Below are 24427 nucleotides of genomic sequence, written 5' to 3' on the forward strand. Positions count from 1 at the left end.
TCCCATGGGTGTAGCTGACATGTGGTGACTTGGATTCACCTGTTGACACCCATTGCTTGGTGGTTTCTGCCTGCTTTTTTTGTTTGTTTTTTGGCCGATGGGTGTATAATGGGCTGTCCATTTTTGACTCTACAATAGATGTAGAAATAAGATCAGTTTCTGTTTGCTTCAGGCTCCTCCCTCCCAGAGCAGGGCTGCTTGCGGAATGGGTACCTAGGTGTGTTGGTTGAATAACCGACTGACGGTCCAGGCCTGTTGCTCTCCTTGCAGATCGAGTCCAAGGACCGCGCGGCTGGCTCCCCCCTAGTATGGCCAATGAAGAGGATGACCCAGTCATACAGGAGGTAACTGCTGTTCCCCACCCTCTGCCGGGACGGGGTCCCTTCCATCCATCCTCAGGCCAGCCTGGGACCTGTTGGCATCCTCTCTTCCTCATACCTGCCTGGCCGACCCCTCACTTCTTTCAGGTGTTTGATCCAGCATCACCTCGTCAAGAGAGGATTCCCTGACCCTCCTGCCTCACGTGACGTTCTCCTGCACACCCTCCCTAGCCCCTTACCTTGGCCATACCTTGCGTTTGGCCACAACACCTCTCAGCCCCTACACATAAGTTTCCTTCCACTAAAGTGTAAGCCTCATGAGGGCAGGGATTTTGTCCTGTTCACCGCTGAGTCTGCAAAGCCAAGTCCAGTGCCTGGCAATTAATAGATACTCAGTGACTATTTGTTGAATGAATGAATGGGTTTGACAGCTCCCTCTTCTTCATGCTCTTATGCAGATTCGGTCATTCAGCAGTTGTTCACTGAATCCATGATGAGCTGGGGGCTGTGACAGCAGGGAGCCAGGCAGTGTTCTGCCCTTGGGAAGCTTAGGATCTGTGAGGCGAGACTGACAAGGAAGGGGTCTCAATATGCAGACGGTGGTTCCAGAGTCAGCCCAGACCAAGACATATCCTAGAGGCTCTGGGCCTTTGCACATGCTGTTTCCTTCACGTATGCCTCCCCTGTGCCTGATGAGCCTTCACTCATCCTTAAGGCCTGGAGGAGATGGGAGAGGACATGGTTCATAGGAAGAGCTAGGAAGCAGGAAGGTAAACTGCAAGGTGGGGCAGAGGCGGTGGGGGTTGAGAAGAAAGAGCCAGGTCACACCACCTGGAGACAGGCCAATCCAGGACAGGTGATGGAGGGCACAGGGAGGGAGCCCTCCCCTGCCCCATCCTCATCAGAAGAGCGTTTAATCGGGCCCTCTGGGATGCGTCCTGATCTGGGCAGCCTCGGAATACATTCTTACTGGGTTATAGTGAACCTGGGCAGGGGGCTCTGGACATATCCAGGTTGGAGATTTGGTTCCCTTTATTTTTAGCATCAGCTGAGCTATTTCCTCTTCCCCAAATGGCCTCAGAGCCATTATCCCTGAAATTTGAGGAGCATGCTTGTGCCTGGGGCAGGTTGGGAATTGGGTTCTGCCTCCTGGTTAAGTCTTCTTCCCTTGTTCCCAGATCGACGTGTACTTGGCCAAAAGTCTGGCAGAGAAGCTCTATCTGTTTCAGGTAATTATAGGACATAAAGGTAAAGGGGGAAAAAAAGCAAGTGTTGGTGGGTGGTGGAGACACAGTAAGTGGTAGGCCAGGAACAATTTGAAACCTCCACGTTGCTTAGAATTCTTGGCACAGAGGGTGTTTGGTAAGACAGTCTCTTTGCTTTTATGGGCAGGTCAATAGTAATCTCTCATTTTGAAGATGGGAAAACCAAGGCAACCCTAAGAAGCAGAACAGTGTACTGGATAAAGCTTGGGCCCTGGGGACAGTCTCCCGGCCTTGAGGCTTGGCTGTGAGTCCTTGGGCAAGTTCCTTAAAAAAAAAAAATCTCTCTGTGCCTCAGTTTCTTTATTTGTAAAGTGGTGATAGTAATAATACCTGCCTGGTAGGGTCCCCACGGGGATCAGGTGAGTCCATATTAAAGTGCTTAGAACACCACCTGCCTGGTGCAGAGTTAGCGCCGCAAATGATCGCCACCGCTGTAACTGAGACTCAGGGAGCAGCTTTCTGGGGCAGCTCCCTTCAGCATTGGTGCGCCTCTGTCCTGCTAGCTGTGGGTCCCCCCAGATGTTATCCCTGCCCCCCTCCCCTTGAAGCTGGGCTGGTAGTTTAATCATAGTCACTCACAGGTGTTAGCCCTAGACTGTCTGCAGGCACCATTCAAAGCATTTTACATATGTTAACTCATCTCTTCCCACAATATCCCTGTGGTGGTTACTATTGTAATTTTATAACAGCTTTATTGAGATCGAATTCACACCCATGCAGCTTCCCTGTTTAAGTGTAAATGAAGTGGATTTTAGTCTGTCCACAGGGTTGTGCAGCCGGCGGCCCAGTCTATTTTAGGAAGTGTTTGCTGCTGCTCTGCCCTCACTCCCTGCAGTCCTAGGCAACCGTTAACCTATTTTCTGTCCATGGATTTGCCTGTTCTGGACATTTCATATAAGTGGAGTCATGTAATATGTGGCCTTTTGTGTCTGGCTCTTTTGTTTAATGTGATGTTTTCAAGGCTTTTCCACGTTATAGCATGTATCAGTACCTCATTTCTTTTTATGGATGAATATACTTCACTGTATGGACCTATATGCCACATTTTATTCTCCATGCATCAGTTGATGGGTCTTTGGGTTGTTGCCATGTTTTGGCTATTATGCATAATGCTGCTATGAACATTCCTGTCTAAGTGTTTGTGTGGAGAGTTTTTCATTGCTCTTGAGTATATACCTGGGAGTGGAATTGCTGGGTCCTATAGAAATATTTTGAGGAAATGACAGACTGTTTTGAACCACTTTATATTCCCAGCAGTAAGGTTATTAAGTATTTTTGTCCCCATGTTGCATATAAGAAAAAGAGGCCCAGGGAGGCTACTAACTTACACAAGGGGCCTGGAACAGGGTGGCAGCACCCTCCAAGCATGTGCTGGGAAGAGGCCCGGTATTGGGCCCCTGGCATCTGCCTTTACAGGCCGTGGCACTGGGGGCTGTTGTCTGCACCTGCTTCCTTGAGTGACTGTAGAGTGATGGAACGGATGGTGGGGACAGTGACCCATGTGTGTTCATGGTGTGCCAGGCCCTGTGCCGGGTGTCAGCTCCATCTGCCTCATTCCCTGCTCCGAATGGTCTGGGAGGTGAGGAGCTTGCCTGAGTACACAGGGAGCACGTGGCAGAGTTAGGACCGTCTGATTCTAGAACCGGCACCCTTCCCCACCACCCTTCCCAGCGATCAGGAGATCACAGAGCTGCCTGGACCTTGGCAGACCAGGGGCCTCCCGGGCTGTCCTGGGCTAGCCTGTCCCAGCTCAGGGCTCAGCCCAGACCAGCTGTGCTCCAGGCCGTTCCTGGACCTAAGCTCCAAGCTCCTGCCCCAAGCTTCAGCCCAGGAAGCAGGGAGGAGTCATTGTATTGCTATTTAAGTGAGCTTTTAGGAAACAGCCATTTCCTTGGACTAGAATGCAGCTGATCTCAAATGGCCTCCAAAGCAGGGTTACTTTATGCACTGCCACACCTCCACCAGGCTCATTCATAGCGATGGTGACGGCCTTTTGCGAGTGAGTCCAAACCATGACTCATCCATCCACCCAGTGACATACGTAAAGCATGGGAGAAAGAAAGGAAGAGTGCGTCTGTGGGGAAGGATGTCTCTACATCCTTCTTTGTTCAGAGAAAAGAAGCGATTTCAGAGCAGTATGCTCAGATGTGACATAACTTCACACCTGATGACACTGGAGCCCAGAGAGAGCTCTCAGAGCAGGTCACTGGCAGACCAGCTCCCTTCTCTGTCATCAACTTTTTATTATGGAAAAGTCCACACATCAGCAAAAGGAGAGAGAATGGGATAGTGATTCCCATAGATCTGTCGACTGAAAAAAAAAAAAAAGCACAACCTAACAGTTGAGAATTATGTTTTATTCGGCTCCATACTGAGGACTTAAGTCCGGGAGATAGCCTCAGGTAGCTCTGAGGAACTATTCTGAAGAGGTAAGAGAGGAGTCAGGACTTACAGGAGTTTTTGCAAAAAACAACAAAACCCCAGGGAGTCAGAACATCAGAAGATTACTGTTTGTTAAAGGAAACCAGACTCTCAAGTTAATGAATTTAGCACTTTTCTATGTATGGGAAGTGGCAAGAGTCTGGGCTAATTGAAGTCATTCCTTTGTTATGCACCTTAACTATCTAGGGCCAGTCTCCTGTTTTCTCCATCCTGAGTCCCCTTAGGGTGCACTGTAGGGGGAGTGGCTGCAAGGGCAGAGGGTTTGAAGGCCACAGCATCCTTTGTGGCAGGTGACATCCTTTGTCCACAGATCCATCGTCAGGCTTTAGCAGTGAGCGGTGTTCGCCAGTTTTGTTTTCCCCCTTTGCTTCCTGTGGTCTCATTTCCCTTGTCCTTCTCCACCTGGTTGGCCTGTAAACTAGCAATTAGACTTCGGACCCTTACTCTTGACTCCCATGGCAGTGCGCTTGACTTCCTAGGGCCCATGGGGCCATGCATGCTGGGGCCTGTCTGATGCTTAGACATGTCCCTTGGACATTTGAAAATTGCTCTTTGGAAGGAGACTAGGTGGAGCCAGTGAGAATGGGTTGCAGGGATGCAGGGATGCAGGCAGAGACCAGCGAGGGCCTCTGGTCTGGGGTGGGCGTGGAGGGTGGCTATTGATTCTTGGCCGCCGCCTCTGAAGCTCAGCTCTCGTTGGGGCTGGGCAGGGTGGACTGACGGCTCCCTTCCCTTCCCTTCCCTAGTACCCTGTGCGTCCAGTCTCGATGACCTATGATGACATTCCGCACCTCTCAGCCAGGATCAAGCCCAAGCAGCAGAAGGTGGGGCTACCCTCTTGGATGGAGGTGGAGGGAGGGGAGGGGTAATAGCGTGGGAGCTGAAAGAATCCAGGAGACAGGCCTTTTGGGGGTGGAAGCCCAGAGGAGTGATTGGAGAGTTAGGAAGAAAACCAGCAGCTTGCAGGGCCTTGAAAGCTGCAGGAGGAAAAACTTCTAGAAAGAAGGGGGGTGGGCAGCTCCAGAGAGGCCAGGGAGGAGTGAGGCTTGAGATGAATTAGAACATGGGGTGGGGTGGACCCACGTTCACAGGACAGGGCAGGGCCAATGCGAAGAGGGCACGATATGGGGAATCCAGTGCCTCTCAGGGCTAGGGTGACAGGGAACAGGAGACATGCCTTTCCTCGGGCACCCACAGCTCTAGGCCCTGTTGCCATGTAAAAAGCTGTACCAGTATTGCCAATTCTGCTGACTTTTCAAAAGAAGTTGGAAATAAGGATAAAAGAGCAAAGCTCTTGAGCTTTAAATGTCGGCACCTGATTTAGATTTGGGGGAGTGGAATTGTGGGTGCAGGCAAGCAAAACTACACGAACCCCCTCCAAAAAAAAGCACTCTGGCTCTTCTGTTGGAATGTGGGTTTGTGGCTTTTGTGTGGACTGAAGCCTAGGGGCCCTCGGAGAGGGATGCTGTCAGTCCTGCTTCTGGGCAGGGACTGGGGTTAGGGAGGTGGGCATGGTGGGTTTGAGGGGATCCCCTGAGGGCTGTGCCTTGGGGTCCTCATAGCTGCTAGGGGTGTTTGGTGCCTCCAGGTGGAGCTTGAGATGGCCATCGACACGCTGAATCCCAACTATTGCCGCAGCAAAGGGGAGCAGATCGCGCTGAACGTGGACGGGGCCTGCGCTGACGAGACCAGCACATACTCCTCGTGAGTTCCCCGAGGCCTCCGAGCTTCACGTTCTTCAAATACGAGCCTTCAGAGCCCTCAGAGATACCTAGGCCTTGTGCTCTACAGCTAAGCTCCCCACCAGCGTCCCGTCTCTGCATGGCTGGGCCTGGCGCAGACTCGTCCCCGTGGGAAACGTCTTCCCTCCCGAGATGGCTCCTCTGACCAAGTTCTTCCTGGGCCGAGAGGCAAGCTGGCCCCTCCACGGGAGAGGGAGCTCCCACCCACTGCTTGTTTCTTGGGCTGCACATGAGGTTTCCTCATCCCCAGCTCCCCTCCTGTGGTACCTGTGGCCTGTCCTGTGGCCTTGGTCTCTGGCAGTTGGATTTCAGGTGTCTAGGGTTGAGGGGGCTCCGCCTACAGGCCTAGGCCTGGAGCTTCCTTCCCCTTGACGTCCGTCCTCCCTGTGCTTGTAGGAAGCTGATGGACAAGCAGACGTTCTGCTCTTCCCAGACCACCAGTAACACGTCCCGTTATGCTGCCGCGCTCTACAGGCAAGGTACCCGCGCTGGACATCCCTGGCTGCCGTGGCTTGTGAGGGCTGAGTGGGTGGGAGGGAAGCAGAATGGGGGCTGGGACAGGAAGAGGACTCCCCGAATGCAAGATACCCACAGAGGCCAGACAGGTTGTAGAAATGACAGATTGTCAGGGGAATGGAATTTGGCCACCTCAAGGGACTTTTAGCTTGACACTACCATACCCGATGGGGTGGAGGTCCAAGGTCATTGTCCTCCTGGGACACAGACACACACAGCATAACCTTTTGGACGGGGTAGAATTTTGTCTTAAATACAAGGTACTTAGGACCCAGTAATTCCATTCCTAGAAAAGCATCTACGCAAGAGAAGTGAAAACACGTCTCCACACAAAAACTTGTATGTAGGTATTGATGGTAGTGAAAAGTGGAAATGATCCAAATTCCATCAGCTGATGCACGGATAACAAAATATGGTATAGCCATACATTAGAATGTTGTTTAGCCATAATAAGGAAAGAAGTACTGATGAGCACTCCAACATGGGTGAGCCCTGAAAACATTAGGCTAAACGAAAGACGCCAGGCACAAAGGACCACACGTTACCTGATTCCATTCATATGAAATGTCCAGAATAGGCGAACCCATAGAGGCAGAAAGTAGATGATTGGTTCCAGAGGCTGGGAGGAGAGTAGAATGGGGAGTGCCTGCTGATGATGGGTACAGGGTTTCTTTCTGGGGTGATGAAAATGTTCTAAAGTTGATTGTGGTGCTGGTTTACTAGTTTGTGAATATGTTAAAATACATTGAATTGTATGCTTGAAATGGGTAAATTATATGGTATGTGAATTATATCTCAGTAAAGCTATTAAAAAGTACAAGGTTTCTATAAGTATTTAGAGTTTATAAAGCAATACATGAAATTTGAGCACTTAGGAAATAAACTGTGATAGAATAAAAGTAACGTCAAATAACTATACTCTTCTATTTTGAACCCAAGTCTCAAGGGTATAGTTCTTTAAAGCCACATTCCTTGCAGCCAGGCCTAGTCACTTACTTACTTCTCATCTCAAGCATTCTGCTCCCTCTGGAGTCCCAGAGAGCTTCCACAGAGCCTTAGTGTCTGTCTGATTTCTTTTCTTTCAAGGCTACATTGGCTTGATTGAAATTGATTACCTTTGCACTGCCTCCCAGTGCACAGGTCTGATTCACAAGAGAAAGTCACGATCTTTGCCAGAGACGGCGTAGACACTCCTCCACTGGGCTCCGCCAGGCCTCCTCTCCAGCCCCGTTTGCACTAGCCAACTTCTTAACAGGACGGGTGGGATTTTGACAGGAAGAGGTGGGAGGATGAGGAGAAGAGATCTGGGTGTGTGTGGGGTTAGGGAGGCGCTGAGGGTGGTCTGGCAGAGGCCTGGCGGGGGGGGGGGAAAGAGCAGGGCGTGTGTGGTGTGGATGAGCGGCCCAGCGTGGCTGGACCAAGCAAGTGCGGGAGGGCAGTGGGGACCGGGGTCGGGAGGCCCTTGAATGCCGGAGGAGGATGCTTTGCAGGCAAGCCTTAAGGAAGTGACATTGGGTGGAAGAGTCTGCGTTCATGTCTTCATCTGGTTTGTGTGCTTCCTGTGTCCGGCACAGCCAGATGGGGTTGGGAATGGCCATCGGCCTGGTGGTCCCAAGGCTCTAGGACTGGGGGCTAGAGCAGAGGTGGGAGGCGGTTTGTCAGTGAGCCGAGGCCTTTAGGGGAGTCTGGGGCCCTTGGTAGCTCCCTTGAGCCAAGCTGTGTGGGTCAGCCTCAGCTCCTAGAGTCAGGTCCAAGCCCTTCTTCCTCTGCCAGGTGAGCTCCACCTGACACCTTTACATGGCATCCTGCAGCTGCGGCCCAGCTTCTCCTACCTGGATAAGGCAGATGCCAAGCACCGTGAGAGGGAGGCAGCTAATGAGGGTGAGTTCTAGACCCCCAGCCCTGCTGTCTTGTCTGTCTGTCTGTCTGTATATGTTAGCAGGATAGGTTGGTCATGGGAAGAAGTATGAAAGGGATGGATTACAGGATCCTTAGCAGCATCCCTGGCTGCTACCCACTGGATGCCAGTAGCACCCACCCCCACAATTTCGACAACCAAAAATGTTTCTGAATTTCCAAATGTCTCCTGGGGGGCAAAATTGCCCCTAATTGAAAACCACTGACTTATGCAGCTACCTCGGTCCAGAAGGAGAATTCACAGGCTCCGCTGCTTGAGACCTGCCTGGTGGGAGGGGTGGAGAGCCTCCAACAGAGGCTGCAAGCAAGGCTTTTTCTTTTGCAGCGGGAGACTCTTCACAGGACGAGGCAGAAGAAGATGTGAAGCAGATCACGGTGAGCTCTGGCTCCGAGAGAGAGTGCAGCCTGGGAGGCAGCAGGGCCAGCTTTGTAGCTCAGATTCCTGGAAGCAGCAAGGGGTGGGAGGGTCTGCACAGAACGTGGGCTCTGGAGTGAAACATACAGAAACAGAGTCCATACCTTAGAGCCTCCTTGCTGGGCTACCTGGAGGGATAATCTAACCTCTGCCCAGCCTGAATTGGGTGGCAGTGGGAAATGCCCCAGATGTGAGGTTCTCTGGCCTGGCGCCCCAGGCCTGAGGTTGTGGACCCGCCCGTCCCCACCCCCCAACCAGGTGCGGTTCTCCCGGCCTGAGTCAGAGCAGGCCCGCCAGCGCCGTGTACAGTCCTATGAGTTCCTGCAGAAGAAGCATGCTGAGGAGCCGTGGGTCCACCTGCACTATTACGGCCTGAGGGTGAGCTGGGGTCCCTGGGCGGTGCTGACACTGGCCAGGGTGGGGTCCTGGGAGAAAAGCCCCAGTGCCTGGGAAGTGTTACCTGGTGGCCTCATTGTGTCACATCTAACTTCTTTCAGATTCAGTCGTAGCCACTTGGTAGTGCCACAGGGAGAGAGGTTAAGCCCTGTGAGCAGTTTGTCCTCCCTTCCCACCTACTGTGTGCCCCAAGGGAGTGAGTCTGCCACGTCACTGGTGGGGGTTGTGGCCCCCCAGGCACTCCGTGAGTGTGAGCATCTTGCCGGGCTCAGTGAGGCTGTGTTTGGTTACGTACTTTTTTTTTTTTTGCGGTACGCGGACCTTTCACTGTTGGGGCCTCTCCCGTTGCGTAGCACAGGCTCCGGACGCGCAGGCTCAGCAGCCATGGCTCATGGGCTTAGCCGCTCCGCGGCATGTGGGATCTTCCCAGACCGGGGCACGAACCCATGTCCCCTGCATCGGCAGGCGGACTCTCAACCACTGCGCCACCAGGGAAGCCCTGGTTACATACTTTTAAGTATCGTGGGTCCTGAATGAAGGCTAGACGCTTCATTGGCTGCTCCGTGGAGAATCGGCCACCTGTCCCATGGCTGAGTTCACTGTGCACCTGCCAAGGGTGATTTTTACTCTACTTGACTTAGAGCGCAGTCCTCGAAACTGTGTGTTGAGTAAGGGAAACAATTGAATGTTAGCTCACAAAGACACCATAGACAAGGGCTCTGCAGCGTTTTTCTGGAGGAGGAGCAGCCCCTGATTATTCTGAAAGAGATTTGTGTTGACAGAGCCTTACACTTTGGGTCAGTCAGACTTCCAGAAGCTCTGCTATTTCCTAGTGTGTAACCTTAGGCAAATTACTTAATCTCTCTGAGCCTCAGTTTCCTTATCTGTAAAATGGGAATACTAGTAAGAGTACCTAATTTCATAGTTATTTTGGGGATGAGATGACTTAGAGTATGTATACAGCTATTGGAACAGGGCCTGGCACATAGTAGATGCTCAGTGAATGTTAGTTGTTATTTTTATCATTGCTTTCAGTGTTCCTGTATCAGACAGGGCACTGAGGCGTGGGTGCTGGGGCTGTGTAGTCATAAAGGCAGGAAGGTAGTTGGTTGAGTCCACATCGCAGAGGCCTTGAGTGCCATGCTCAGGAGGTTGGATTGATCCTGTGGCTGGCCTCAGAGCAGGACAGTGGGTGGCTGGAGCAGAAGGTGATGCAGGGGTGAGAACTGGATCACAGAGGGAGGTCTGGAATGTTGGCTGAGGTTCCTCTCACACCCTATTCCTCCCCAACAGGACAGCCGCTCTGAGCATGAGCGCCAGTACCTGCTGTGCCAGGGCTCCAGCGGGGTTGAGAACACAGAGCTTGTCAAGTCACCCAGGTGAGACTGGCCAGCCCAGGGCTGCTGAGGGCTACTGAGCCCGACACTGGCCCCAGGAGGGTCCCTCTGTTGTGGGTCCTCCCTTGGGACTGTGGCCCCTTCTGTAACATGGGGGAGGGATGTGGAGTAGCCCATCATCCTCTGGAGAGGGCCAGGAGGGGGTGTGGGAGTTTGGGGGGGCTTGGATACAGCCTGGTTGGGGGCTGGGTGGGACAAGGACAGAGCCCTGGGAGCTGCTGACCCCGTTCTCTCCTGCCACAGTGAGTACCTCATGATGCTGATGCCTCCCAGCCAGGAGGAGGAGAAGTGAGTAGAGGGGCTGAACGCCTTCACCCCCCTTCCCCTTCCCACCCCCTAACGCGCCCCTGGCCTCCTAACCCTTTGCATTTGTTTTCAACAGAGAAAAACCCGTGGCCCCCAGCAATGTCCTGTCCATGGCCCAGCTGCGCACCCTGCCCCTAGCTGATCAGATCAAGATCCTGATGAAGAATGGTGAGTGGGCAGCCCTGCCCTGCCCTCTGGGGGGCCCCAGCCCTGCCACCTCCTGGGGAAGTGGAGTTACGAAAGACTTAAGGACCAAGGGGCGAGACCAGAGGCCCCACTACCCAGAGCCCGCCCAGCTTTACAGCTCTGGCCTTGTCTGGAAGGCGCACTAGAGCTGGTGGCAGGCTACCTCAGATGGGCTGCAGGTCCCTGCCACCTTTGCCACTCCCCTGCTGTGTGAGCCTGGGCAGGCCACTGGCCTTCCTGAGCCTTAGATTATTTATCTATAAAAAGGGACTAAGATAGCTCATGGGGCTGAGGTGAGGATTCAGAGGTGAGGCCTCTAAAGGGACTGTACAGAGCCTTGCATGTGAACGTGAGCTACGTTCATTTTCACAACAAAGCGCGTTCACTTGCACTACTTTGTGGCGCCCTTGCCAGGCTCCGCACTGTGGGGATGCTGAAGGCCAGAACCTTTAGGGTGGACGTGAGCCTTGAACCTCAGAGTGGAGTCCCAGGCCCTGGGCTCTTCTGAGGTGCCAGCACCAGGGGCTCCGGGGTCTGAGTGGAGAGGGGCGCTCCCAGGGGGAGCCAGGCTGCTGGCCTTGCTGCAGAAGACACGGGGCCTCCCCAGGCCCTGCCCCTTCTTCACTTGGGCTCGGGGCTCGGGTCGGGGAGAGCAGAGCATGGTGATGAAGTGCATGAACTTTGGACCCAGATGGCCTGGGTTCAAGTCCTGGCCATGCCACTTACTAGCCAAGTGATCATGGGTGAATTTTGAAACCTTCCTGGGCTGAGTCTTCCTCATGAGGCACGCCTCCGTCTTCCAGTGGGTGTTTCCTCCAGGGCTCAGTGAGAGGCGGGTGCCTGCCCAGAGCAAGCAGCCAGTGAATGCCAGCTGTTACTGTTAGCACTGTCATGCTGGGAGTTTTATGTGAGCCCAGGCCCTTCTTGCCTTGTCTGATGTCTCCTCTGCCCTCCTCAGTGAAGGTCATGCCTTTTGCCAACTTGATGAGCCTCCTGGGCCCCTCCATCGACTCTGTGGCTGTTCTGCGTGGCATCCAGAAGGTGGCGATGTTAGTCCAAGGAAACTGGGTGGTGAAGAGGTAAGTTCATTTTAGCCCCTTAGTTGGGAGCGCTTAACCCATTTAAATTGAATGTTAAGTACTGATGTTTTGGGTTTAAGTCTACCTTAGTGCTTTTTATTTGTCCAGCTTACATTGCATTTTATATTCATTTTTACCTTCTTTTCTTGTTATTCCATTTTCCCCACTAACTTGGAAGTTATCCTTTCTTGACTTGGTGATTACCCTGCACATTTCACAGTTTAATATTAGTTGCCGCTTTTTACCCTCATCCATGACGATTCAACGACCTTTAGAGTATTTTATATTTATCTTCCTCTCAACTCGTGTCATTGTATTTATATATTTTAATTCTGTTTTAAACCCCATAAGACATTATACTATCCAGTCAATATTTTTTAGATCTACTGACGTATTTGCCTTTTTATTTTGCTCATCATTCCTTTTGGCATCTCTGAGTTCCTAACTGTGATAATTTCCTATTGCTAAAGTGAAGGTCTACAGGTGATGAATTTCTTTGGTTTTTCTTTATCTGGAAATGTCTATTTCACCTTTGTTCTTGAAGGATATTTTTGTTTGTTTTTAATTTTATTGAAGTATGGCTGATTTACAATATTGTGTTAAGGATATTTTTTACTGAGTATAGAATTCTAGGTTGATTATTTTCTTTCCACACACTGACGTAATTTCATTGCAGTTTGACTTCCATTGTTTTTATTGTCTGTCTAATACATGTTCCTTCGTTTCCCTCTGGCTGCATTTAAGATTTTCTCTTGCTTTGGCTTCCCAGGGCTTGTTAAGATGGGCCTAAGTGGGAATTTCTTTTTATGTATCCTGTTGGGGTTCATAGGTCCTGAATCTGTGGCTTGCTGTCCTTCAGTAGTTTCTCTCCTCCTGTGATTCCTCCTCTAGACCTTGCCTCCTTCCTAGACTGTCAGTTTCTAGGGGTAGGGACTGTGTTTTGACTCTCCCTTTATCCCTGGTACTCAGTATAATGCCCGGCAAATGGTAGACCCTTGGTAAATACGGTGTGGCTATGTTTTATGCACACTTGAATTATATTACTTCTAAATTGTATAATATAAAATACTTGAATACTCACTTTTTAGAAAGTGTGATGTAAAGTGAACAATCTGTCAAAATGTAAATTGTTCCACATTTTTAAAAAAGTTATTCATTGCAAAAAGTCCATCATTTCACAGATGCTTGGCCAGGTGAAGTGCAAAGTCATGTCACTGCCACATGGTGATGGCCTCTCCCTGGGAAACGATGCCCAACATGCCTTGTGGGTCCTTGCAGCTATTGTCTTATGTGACACAAGTGTTTAATTACGAGGACCTTCGTGATGGCACATCACTTGTTAAATTGGACACTTATGTGTATTTATGCTGCGGATGGATGAAATCCAGGAGGGACCATCCCATTAGCCCCCTGAGGATGCTCACCCAGAGGAGGCACGGAGACTTGCCAAATGTCTGGCAGCCGGGCAGCCACAGAGCTGGGGTTTGAGCTCCCCCAGCACCGCGCATGCCCTGGTGCTGCTGCCCCATTCAGCTTATGGTCTGCCTGTCCCTGTGACTTGAAGGTAGGCCCTCCTGGGCCCTGTGTGTTCTGCCACACCCGTGGGTAGTGGTCCTTCCATGCCCTGTCCCTCGGTGTTCCTGTGAGGAGGTGATACAGGATGCTCCCATCTGTCGAGTAAATGCATCTGGACGGCTTGTCCTGTGCCCTGCACTGTGCTCTCATTCAGTGCTGTCCCTGTCCTCAGGAAAGTGGGCCGGGGGGACGGGTGGGGCAGGCACCATTACAGCCCAGTGCACGGACCACACTATGTACTTGTGGGTACCTCCTCTCCGTGTGGCAGAGATGGGGCCAGGGCCCTGTCCCGTAGAGCTTTGCAGGAAGGGTGGACACAGAGCTCAACCTTGAAGGAAAGTAGTAGTTGGCTGCCAGGTGGGATTGAGGAGGCGAGTGGGGCGGGGAGAGCAAAGGTGCCCCGGGCACGGATGGCCAGGGACGTGTGTGTTTTCCTGGGCAACAGGGTCTGCGTCTGGACTTGGGGTCAGGAGACGCTTTTAAGCCTTGGTGCCTGTTCATTTGCCCTTGAAGGTCCCTGAGCCTTGAGTGCTGGTCCCATTCTCTCCAAAGGCTTCAGCCTCACCCGTGCTTGGGGTCTGTCTGGATCACAGTCCCTGACCCCTCCTGCCTCAGCTCACACTGCTCCCCCCTTCCCTTTCAGCCAGCGGTAAGGCCTTGTGTGTTGCTTTACAGGTGGGACTTGCTGTCTGCCAGGGTCCTGGGCTCACCTTGTCTGTCTCTGAGCTCCTGGCCCCTCCGACTATGTCAGGGCCCTTGGGGCTGGGCCAGTGTGTGAGGGGGGCGTTGGGAAAGGGGTAGGAGGAAGAACTCTTGGAGCCAGGCTCCCAGGGAAAAGGGGAGGGTCTGAGGGGAGCGGTTGGGGCCCAGGCCGGCACTCGCCTGTGTTGGAAAGAGGCCTGAGCTTCCACTCGGAGCCTGAGGGGGTGGGGGGCAGAGGGGCTGAGGACAGGGACTGACCTGCCACCCTGTCTCATTGGCAGTGACATCCTGTACCCCAAGGACTCTTCTAGCCCTCACAGCGGCGTGCCTGCTGAGGTGCTCTGCAGGGGCCGAGACTTTGTTGTAAGTGCCCAGGCTCTCTGGCCTCCCGGGTTGGGGCATCATGGGAGGAGGACTGGGGCAGCACAGAGCGTCCCGGACCTTCGCCCAGGCAGCGGGCAAAGGGCAGGTATGTGTGGCCAGGGTGGGGCTGGGGGGAGTGGAGGGCTCTGGACTCTGTGCCTTTCTTCTCCTTCCTCTCAGACCCTGGAGTCTTCAGCTTCATAAGAACCTTTGAGTTCCTAGCCTGGAGGTTGCAAACTGGAGTCCCATAGGTAGATTCTGGCCAAGGAGCCATTTGACCTGAGTGGTGTTTTTAAAATGTTGACTTAGTTGTCTATTTTTACAAATCACAGTCCTGATTCAAACTAGATTTCTGTCTTGTCATGAATAATTGGACAGTCTGGTACCACTGGACCCGCACCCCCAAACAGCACCCTCTTTTGAGTGGGGCTCATGCTCCCCAGTTCACAACCGCTTTCCTCGTGCATGTTTCCTGCACTGTTGCTGTGGGCTTTTTGCAGCTCCTGAGCTGGCTCATGCCTCCACCCCGTCACCCTATCTGCCCCGCAGCCCTTATTCAGAGCTTAAGTCCCAGCCAAGGCATCCCTCCCAAAGGCCTGACCCCTGAGCTGCTGGGACCTGTGCTGCCTCCCTTGACCTTGGCAGTGTGCTTTGAGTTTGCTGCAATCTGTCTCCTTGGAGCTGTCCGTGGTGACCTTGGTGAGCTCATGCGCAGACCTGATCACACCAGGCAGCCCTTAAGCTGTTTCAGAGAGTGCCTCCGTTTTCTCTTTTCCCAGCTGGGGGTCCCAGCTCCTGTGGGTACTTAGCGTCTAGATGCCTGTGTGGTTTATTTTCGTCTCTGGGGGTCCGAGTGCAGTGGCATCGACTCCCAGGCTCACCTTCCACACGTGTGCCACTCACCCTCAGCTGCCTGTCAGCCCTCCTCTGTTCGCTCAGACACCGTCACATCTGGGGTCTGGGAGAGGGTCTAGTCAAATCTGAGTTGTAGGTGACATACGGGCGAGGTATCCCCCATCCCAGGGAGCTTCTGTGGTGTGGAGTGGGTCCAGCTGCCCTCCTGGAAGAGGTGGACCAGGAGGTCCTTTGCAGAGGAGGAGATGGAGGCTCAGAGTTGAAGTGACTGCCCTCAGCCAGGACCCAGAGCCAGTCTGCCTGACACCCAGGCCAGCTCAGAGCCGCCACTTTGTGCCCTCATCCCAGGCTCCCAGGACAACAGCAGGGGTTTTGGGGACAGGCCTAGTAGGATCCCTGCCTCCTGGAAACAAGCTTCTTTTTTTCTCCCTTAGATGTGGAAGTTCACGCAGAGCCGGTGGGTGGTAAGGAAAGAGGTGGCAGCGGTGACTAAAGTGAGTGACGTTCTTGATCCGCGGCCCGGCCCCACTACTGGAGGATTGGGGGGGCCGGGCCTGCCTCACCTTCGCCCCCCCTCCCCAGCTCTGCGCGGAAGACGTGAAGGACTTTCTAGAACACATGGCCGTAGTGAGGATCAACAAGGGCTGGGAGTTCATACTGCCGTATGACGGGGAGTTCATCAAGAAGCATCCAGATGTGGTCCAGCGGCAGCACATGCTGTGGACGGGCATCCAGGCCAAGTAAGAGCTTGCTGGGCGGGATGAGGGGGAGCCAGGCAGAGGAACACCAGGTTGTCCCCAGCCACCTGCTTCCAGCGGGGAGCACAGCCTGGCTGCGTCTGGGGCGGGAATGCAAATTTGGGCTGTGTGCACCCCTCCTCCACTCAGGTGGACCTTGCTGCTCGGTCCCAGAATCCCCCCGGCAGAGACCTGGCACAGACACGCCTGCTGATCCGAGCTGACTCGAACTGACCTGCGTCTGTTCTGAAGGGTTGGGAAGGAGGGGAAAGCACTGAGCAGCGGGAGCGGGGGCTTGTGTGGCCCCAGGCAGGCTGGCGGGGGAGCAGCTGGGGAAGGGAGGGCGGGCCAGCACTCCCCGCCCCCGCCGTGGGGCTCCGAGGCGCGGGGAGAGACCATCGAAGCTCCAGGCTTGCGTCTTCAGGGACTAGGATGTCCAGGGCTTAAGGGGGTGTTTCTGCTGGGAGGCAGGTGACATGAGGGGACACGGTTTAAAGTTAAGAGGGTCACTCTTCTTTTCAGATTAGAAAAAGTTTATAATCTTGTGAAGGAAACCATGCCAAAGAAGCCGGATGGACAATCAGGTGTGGAGGGGTGTTGGCTGGGTGGGCCCCTAACCCTGACGCTGGCTCCAGAAGGGCTACTTTTCTGGAACTAGTCAGGGCTCAGCCTGTGGGGGGATATGAGGGGGTGTGGCTCGTTGTTGGCTGTCCTTCTGTGCCCTCTTCCCTCAGCTGGAGGCTTGTCCAGTGGCAGAGCCTTGGCCTCAGGGACTGAGGCTTCTGGGTTCCAGGGCTGTGTCTGGGTTCCAGGCCGCTGAGATTTCTCGCCCTCTTGGGTTGGCAGGGATGCTGGTGGCAGGGACTCAGCAGTAACCCACCCTGGCTCGGGTCTCTGAATGTGGGAATCTGCTTTTCCTGGTTCTGTTTCTTCCCTCATTGTTGGGGTAGCCACATTCCTTCTGGGTAAGGTGGGGGCGAAAGGCAGGCTGGGCCACTTGCTTCTTTGCCAGCTGGCTTGCATTTTCCCTGTCCCCTTCCTCTGGTCAGCAGGGTGTCCCCATCAGGATGGAAGGGAACGTCTGTGGGGCAGAGGGGCCGGGGCCCTTCATCTCAGGCCCTTCCCTGCACGGTCCCTACTGTCCTGAGCAGCCCTGTGTCTCTCCGCAGGGCCTGTTGGGCAGGTCTCTGGGGACCAGCGGGTCCAAGTCGCCAAAAGACAGGCCCAGCAGAACCACGCGCTGCTGGAGCGGGAGCTGCAGCGGAGGAAGGAGCAGCTGCGGGCGTCCTCGGTCCTGCCCGCTGTGCGGATCAAGGAGGAGCCCATGAGTGAGGACGGGGAGGAAGAGGAAGAGCAGGGGGCGGAGGATGAGCAGCCCATGGACACCTCGCCTGGCGGTGGCCTCCACAGCAGGCTGGCCAACGGGCTGCCTGCTGCGCGGGGGGCAGGCGGGGACAGCTTCAACGGGCACCCGCCCTCAGGCTCTGCTGGTACCCCCGTGGCCCGGGAACTGAAGGCCTTCGTGGAGGCCACCTTTCAGAGACAGTTTGTGCTCACGCTGAGCGAACTCAAGCGCCTCTTCAACCTGCACTTGGCCAGCCTGCCCCCCGGCCACATGCTCTTCAGCGGCATCTCGGACCGCATGCTGCAGGAAACGGTGCTGGCCGCCGGCTGCAAGCAGATACTGGTGCCTGTAAGTAGCGCCTGCTGGACGGGCAGCACACGCCCCCTCGGAGGGCTCCTGGGTCGGCAGCATCTTTCCTGGCTGAAAGTGGCTGTGGAGAGAACCTGGTACCAGAGTGGCCTGAGCCCTGCCGGCTTTGGGGGAAACAGCTGTTTGTAGGGTGCACGGGGCAGGGGCACCTGGGAGACTGTTGGCCTCGGTGTGAATATCGGCTCCCACGTGGTTGCTGGGTGTGACCTTGGGCTGGTCAGCCTCTCCGCTCTGCACCCTCATCTCAAGTGGGTGAATGTTAGTTTTTGTGTCAAGGGGCTTTGGTGAGGGCTGAGTGGGAGTCTGAAGGCCATCACCTGTTGGCTTGGCACACAGCAGGGCCTTCCTTGGTCACGCCGGCTCTCCGTCCCGGGGTCTAGCCCCCTCCTGTCCTGGCACCTCCCTCATTCCTGTCAGCTTTGCCGTTTTTCAAGATGATTTGACTTCTAGTATCATTTGATCTTCTTGCAACCGTAGATGAAGAAGCCAGAGTTTCAAAGAAGTAGAATGAACTTGTTTAAAGGTCACATACCCAGGAAGTGATAGAGCTGGAAGTTGAACCTCTGTACAGTGGCTCCAAGTCTTAAATCCTTTCTGCTTCAGCTGAGATGAGCTGGCCCTCTCACCAGAGCCCCCAGCTGTGCCTGGGCTCCTGCCGGTGGGCCTCCCTGCCCTGGAGGCTGGCTGACCAGCGTGGCCCTGTGGCCTTTCCATTAGCATTTCTGGTGCCAAGTCTGCAGGTGCAGGGCGGGCCACCCCACCCCCAACCCCGGCCCTCCCCGCCCCAGGCTTCTTGTCCCGTCATTGGAAGGGGCCCTAGAGGGGAGGAAGTGCAAGAGCAGAGGGACCCTTGGAGACCACCTCCCTGCGCTGAGGGTGAAGCATGCCAGGCTGTGGCCCCAGGGAGGCTGTGCCCGTCATTCTCTCTCCCAGGCTCTGTCCACACCTGGCAGCACGTGGGGTGAGGTGGGGCTGTGTCTGCCTCCTAACAAGGGAGCGCTGACGTCTGCAGTCTAAGGTCAGAAGCACCTGCACCCCTGGGTGATGTGAGGCAAAGGCCCATCCCTGTGTACGTGAGGAACAGAAACTAGGACGAGAGGCCCTGGGTCCCAGGTTGGCTGGGGTGTCCCGGGGGATCTGGCCCTCATGGCAAGGAGCCTCCTTGGTGAGCTCTCTACAGAAAGTACTGGGGTTTGGGGGCCCTGCCCTGTTCGGAGCCACCCTTGTCCACGTAGCAAACGGGTCCGGTTATCTGCAGACTCGCCTTTTGCTGACTGACTGAGCCAGGCAAGGGAGAGGTGCCTGCCTGATGTTAGCCAGGCCATCTTGTGCTGTTGGAGTGGATAGAGGGCGAGGGGCGTGGAGTGGGCCACCCTCGGGACCCGTGATCCTGCATCACAGTCATGTCCAAGGTGGAATGTGCCTGTCCAGCCTTGTTTTTCTTTATACAAGGGAGCTGAGGCCCAGGGAGAGCAAGTACACTTGCAAAGACTTGAGTTTAACTCCTGGTTCTGCCACCTATTAGCCGTGTGACCACAGACATTGAGTGAACTCTCCGAACCGAGCTTTTCTCATGGGGAGTGGAGGCAGCAACACCTCGCTTCCTCTCTGGTAGCAAATGACACTGTATATTTAGAGCCCCACCTGGGGCTCTACGTGGTAGGAACTGTTACTCTGGCTTGTGTTGCGGTGCCACTCCACCAGGCGCCCCTTCCTCCGTCCCCCTTCTCCAGGAACCAGGAGCCCGGGCCACCCTTTCCTCGGCCCACTTCAGACGCTGCTGAGCTGCGAGGCACGGGCCGCTTAGGGTCGGGCAGCCCCTCTAACCTGTACGGGCATGGCCCTTGTGGGAGGGATTGAAAGGAATCCTCAGGATATTCCTAAGGAGTTACGGGGGCGGGATGCTTCTCAGGACACGTCAGAGAGTTGATATTTAGGGTGGGAGGACGCTGGATGTTAAAGCAGAGAGGAGAGCTAATGCCAGGCTGATGGGAAAAACAGAAGCAGCCTCCTCCCCGCCTTACCGAGCATGTCCGCGGGCCGATGCATCCGGCTCCTCACAGGAGCCTCTCTGCGCACGGGGAGCGGCTGGTGAGGAGGAGGACGCAGAGGCAGGTGTGCGGCGGCCCACGGCCCACGGCCCACAGCTGGTGGGAGGCAGGAGCTGGGACTGGAACTCTGTTCCCAGAACTGGGCGGGTGCAGACTGAGGGCCCCGGGGGAGGGAGGGTCCAGGTGGTGAACACGAGATCGGCCAGCTCACACCTGGGCCTTGGTCAGTTTCCCCCACAGACGGCTGCTTCCCCGGATGAGCAGAAGGTGTTCGCCCTCTGGGAGTCTGGAGACATGAGTGACCAGGTGAGGTGACCACAAAATTGCAGTTTGTGAATTGCAGTGCCCCTGAGCTGCCGTCCTCCCCAGGAGCAGGTCGGTGTTCTGCAGAGGGTTAGACCTTTGGGGAGACCCAAAGTGCGGTTGTGTCCACTTCAGATTCTCCAGCCGCCCCCAATTTTAAATATTCTGGCTCTGTGTCTCTGTGTACTTCAGACATGCTGGATGTGCCAGTAGTGTGAGCCAAAACCAGTGGTTTCCAAATGCCAGTCTGGACCATTGGCATCAAAATCGCCTTTTAAAAAATACAGAGATTCCCAGGACTGACCTCAGAGATTCAGTTCGGTTCCATAGGAATGGGGTAGGGTCCTAGGTATTTAAGTTTCTGCAAAGCTTTCTAGATGATTCTGATGCCCAGGCAGGCTTGTGAACCTGTGATGGACCACATTTTTCAGGTGGCTGATGGCGGTAGGAATTAAAAGGATTCCTTATCAGATCTCAGGTGCTGGATCAGATCTCAGGTTAGAGAAATTGGTCGTTTTGCCTCTAGTCACACCCAGACAGGAAGGGTCACGGGTGTCCAGTGAACAGAATATGAATGCAGCCAGCAGCACCTGAGGTCCAGAAGTTTTCCTTAAATCATGAGCTTGCCTGAGTTTTAAAGATTAAGATTTAATTGCTAAACTCCAATTGATCTGTCCTTTTCCAGGTCCTATCCCTCAGGTGTGGGGAGAAGGGGAGTGAGCAAAGGCCCCCACTGAGTTCTGTGTCCCCTTTTGCCTCTTAGAAGGGGACTGACAGGCAGGCTGAGAATACCAAAGGGGCAGGGCCTTCTGTGATGGTGCCGTAGATGGAGAGCAAACTGGAACAGTCTCTGTGTGCTTTTGGCCAGAATAGGTGGCATCTGGGTTTCCTACTCCTGAAGTACTCCAATAATTAAAAAAGTATAAGTGCATGTTCTTAAAAATAAGTAAGACTGAAGCTATATGGGAAACCATCTCCTGCCCTGCCTGATTCCCACTCCTCAGAGGCAGTCACTTTTTAACTACAAGATACCACCAAAAGAGTTCCTCCATTTTAAAAAATTATTATATATTTGCAAAACGTGCTTATACTGCTCTCTGATGTCTCAACTTGATGTTATCAATGGGCTTCCTGTTGTGGTGGATGAGGATGTAGTTCTCAGCTATGGGAGAATGTAGACAGGTGTGGGATGTGTTATGACAATTCTTTTGTTAAGTCATATATCAATGCTTATGGCATCATGACTGGAAATTTGTTCATTGTAGAGCCAAATACCAGTAGTATCTACGATTACATTTCTTTTTTTTTTCCTCTTTTTTCCAGCTTTATTGAAGTATAATTGACATCATTTCTTCTTTATACTACTTCCTATTTTCACTTACATGGTTTTCTGAACACATAGATACCAAGAGTAGTACCGTTCTTGAGTCTGACTCCCCGGATGCCTCTCCAGCGGGACCAGCTCCATGTCTCTCGCTGGCTTGCAATCTTTTGTCTTCCTTGTTGCTTAATTTTAGCTTCTAAGGGCACAGAGGAGTTGTCTGCATTCTTCCATGTCTTAAAATGGCTTTCTTTTGTCCTCAGGTTTTATTATTTGTCTGGGACTAGGATTTTGGAGGGCAAATCATTTTCCTCTGAATTTAAGATCATTTTCCACTGTATTCAAGCTTTCAGAGTTGTCGTGCACTGACACTCTGTTCCTTGGTCTTTTCAGTTTGATCCACGCCCTTCCCTTAAACCAAACTACGGTTTTCCTCACTCCTCATGTAGCACATCAGTGCAACTCCAGATGCACCCTGGTGTGGATTATTACTGTACTGGACAGTTGAATCATTCTTATGAAGTTCTGTGATAGATTTGTAATTCCTGTACCTGTTTTTTTCTGTTCTTCCAGAATTCTTAGGTCATATGTTGGAACCAGTGGATCAAATCTTTTTTCTCTCATTTAATACCTTTTGTACTTTGCAGGGGGTGGGGATTTTGACTATCCTCTCTCCTTCCTATTTAGTTTTTCTTTGGGACGTAATGCTTTTCATGGCATCCTGTCTTGTGTGTCAGGACTTTAAGCCACTCACTCCTCATCCTGTTCTCTGTCTTCACGCAGTTTAGATGGTGGCTTCACCTGCCTGCAGAATCAGTTACCACTCCTGTTTTTTAATCATGAAAAAGTATGTCTGAATCACTCATCCTCTGCCGATGCTTCACTGGGTTTTTGTTCTTGTGGGCATATACCTTTATTTCTTCATTTTATTGGGGTCTTAAGAGGTGACAAATTGGCCAAACGTGTTTGTCTTTAACCAGAAGTCCTGAACAAGGACTTTGATCAAAGACTGCAGCGTGGAGTTAGGGGCATAGCCTTTGGGTTTCTTGTTTGGGGATGTTTCTCTTTTAGGTGATTATTTCCCATAATAACATGTTTTTGCTACTAAAGCATCGACAGGTTTTGCTTGAAATTTTTTCCAAAAATTACCGGGTACGCCGGAACATGATCCAGTCTCGGCTGACTCAGGAGTGTGGAGAAGATCTGAGTAAACAGGAGGTGGATAAAGTGCTAAAGGTACATCCATTTTGTGTATAATAATATCCAGAGGCTCCAGGCTTTTGCTGACTGTGAGCTTAAGACCGAGGGCGCCCACAGCTGGCTCCTCCGTGTCTTAGATAAAGGCTGACTGTGTGGAAAGGGACCTAGTCTCGTGCCTTTCCTACTGCTGTGTTTATAAATCAGGCTTCCTCTGGACTCCTCCCCAGCCAGTCGGGTCTTCAGCAACAGATAATTGGCATTAGTGTGGTTGGTATATGCAAAAGGACTAAATTGAATAAGATGTAAGCTCCATCTTAAAAAAATATAGTCATCCTTTACAGTGACAGGGCCTAGGTTAGAATCCTTACCCCACTCCTTTGAATCGTGTACCACTTTCATGGTTTTTGCCATAGCCACATACTAACTCCTGTGCTACTTGCTTTTAGTAGAACAATTTTTAAATAAAATTTAGTTTAAAAAGGAATATATCATTTGTCTAGTATATGAAAATACTTAATTCCTGTTAAGCATTCCCTATAATGCCTTTATGAATTGACTCTGTGCTACAAATATCATACTTGCAGAAGCATTGGAACACTGAAAGCTGATGACAAATTCCCTGTATCCTAGTATTCTTATATTCCAGGTCCATAGATGCTGATGCTATTTATGAAGCACTTTTGTTCTGGTCAGCTTATTCAGTTTTTGTATTTATAGAGCACATTCATTTATAGTCCCTCACTCTTAAGATAACCCCTGAGGAGAGGAGGGGCTTGAGGCCCACACATGGAGGAGGCTGGGCGGTGACCACAGTGTCGTGGTCAGGCAGATTCTGATCTCCCATTTGTGTTCTCTCCGTTAATCATAAATCAAGTTTTGATATTCTGCACAGAATGTAAGTAGCTCCTTTTCCTGCTAAAGTCTGCCCTTGACATGTTTCTCTATTCATAGGACTGCTGTGTAAGCTATGGCGGCATGTGGTACCTTAAAGGGACAGTACAGTCTTGACAATGGTTGCAAACCAGTAACCCAGTGAATTCAAGCCCAAGGAAGGACGGCAGAGCCAGCAGAGGTGGAAGTAGAGTCTCGATTGCTTCAGAAGACTTGGAGCAAGAGGAACTGACCATCTCGTGGCCTGTGGCATTGCACTGTCCAGTGGACAGAGGGGATCATACTCAGCCAGTGGCAGGGTCAGCTTAAGTTAGACCGCTCCCAGAAGAGACCAGCTGGGACCTTCTCTGCAGTACAGTTTGAAATTCCTGATGTATTTTGTTTATTATTTGGTTTCATTCTCATAATAAAGAGAGTGTATACTGACATGGGCAGGATGATGAAAATCATGGTTTAATATTTTACTTTCATACTTAATGCCAACAAGGTCTAGGTTATGTTTACAAGAAAACCTCAAGGTTTTTAATATTTAAAATGCCTAGAAGCCAATATTAAGTCTTCAATTATCTATCTGCTAAGACTTCTGCCAATTTCGTTAAACAAACAAACCAAATTGAATTGTTTTACTGTTGGTTTCCTGTGGCCATTTTACCTTTTAAAACAACCTACTTTATGTAGCAGTCTCAACTGTTTACATGAACCATAGGAAAAAATCAAAATCAAATCCATTTATT

The 24427-nt window shown here is 52.4% G+C and overlaps 1 protein-coding gene across 6 annotated transcripts; it reads left to right on the forward strand.

The window, feature by feature from the left end:
* Window positions 1-302: 302 nt before the first annotated feature.
* Window positions 303-24119, forward strand: POLR3E (RNA polymerase III subunit E; the record flags this gene model as incomplete). Of its 6 annotated transcripts, none has more annotated exons than XM_079719908.1 (20): window positions 303-344; window positions 1499-1549; window positions 4774-4851; window positions 5616-5731; window positions 6166-6248; window positions 8059-8166; window positions 8528-8577; window positions 8876-8995; window positions 10307-10392; window positions 10654-10698; window positions 10793-10884; window positions 11861-11981; window positions 14540-14621; window positions 15911-15970; window positions 16059-16216; window positions 16736-16797; window positions 17383-17906; window positions 20207-20284; window positions 22713-22838; window positions 23754-24119. In XM_079719908.1, 20 exons carry the CDS (start codon window positions 309-311, stop codon window positions 23808-23810), a joined length of 2133 nt encoding a protein of 710 aa, XP_079576034.1. In that variant the 3' UTR covers window positions 23811-24119. The 6 variants fall into 6 exon arrangements, with proteins under 6 accessions (XP_079576034.1, XP_079576029.1, XP_079576031.1 ...); XM_079719903.1 differs by having other exon boundaries at window positions 309-344; window positions 8498-8577; XM_079719905.1 differs by having other exon boundaries at window positions 309-344; window positions 22776-22838.
* Window positions 24120-24427: the final 308 nt, after the last annotated feature.

The sequence above is a fragment of the Hyperoodon ampullatus genome, assembly GCF_949752795.1.
Source record: "Hyperoodon ampullatus genome assembly, chromosome: 14".
Taxonomy (NCBI): domain Eukaryota; kingdom Metazoa; phylum Chordata; class Mammalia; order Artiodactyla; family Ziphiidae; genus Hyperoodon; species Hyperoodon ampullatus.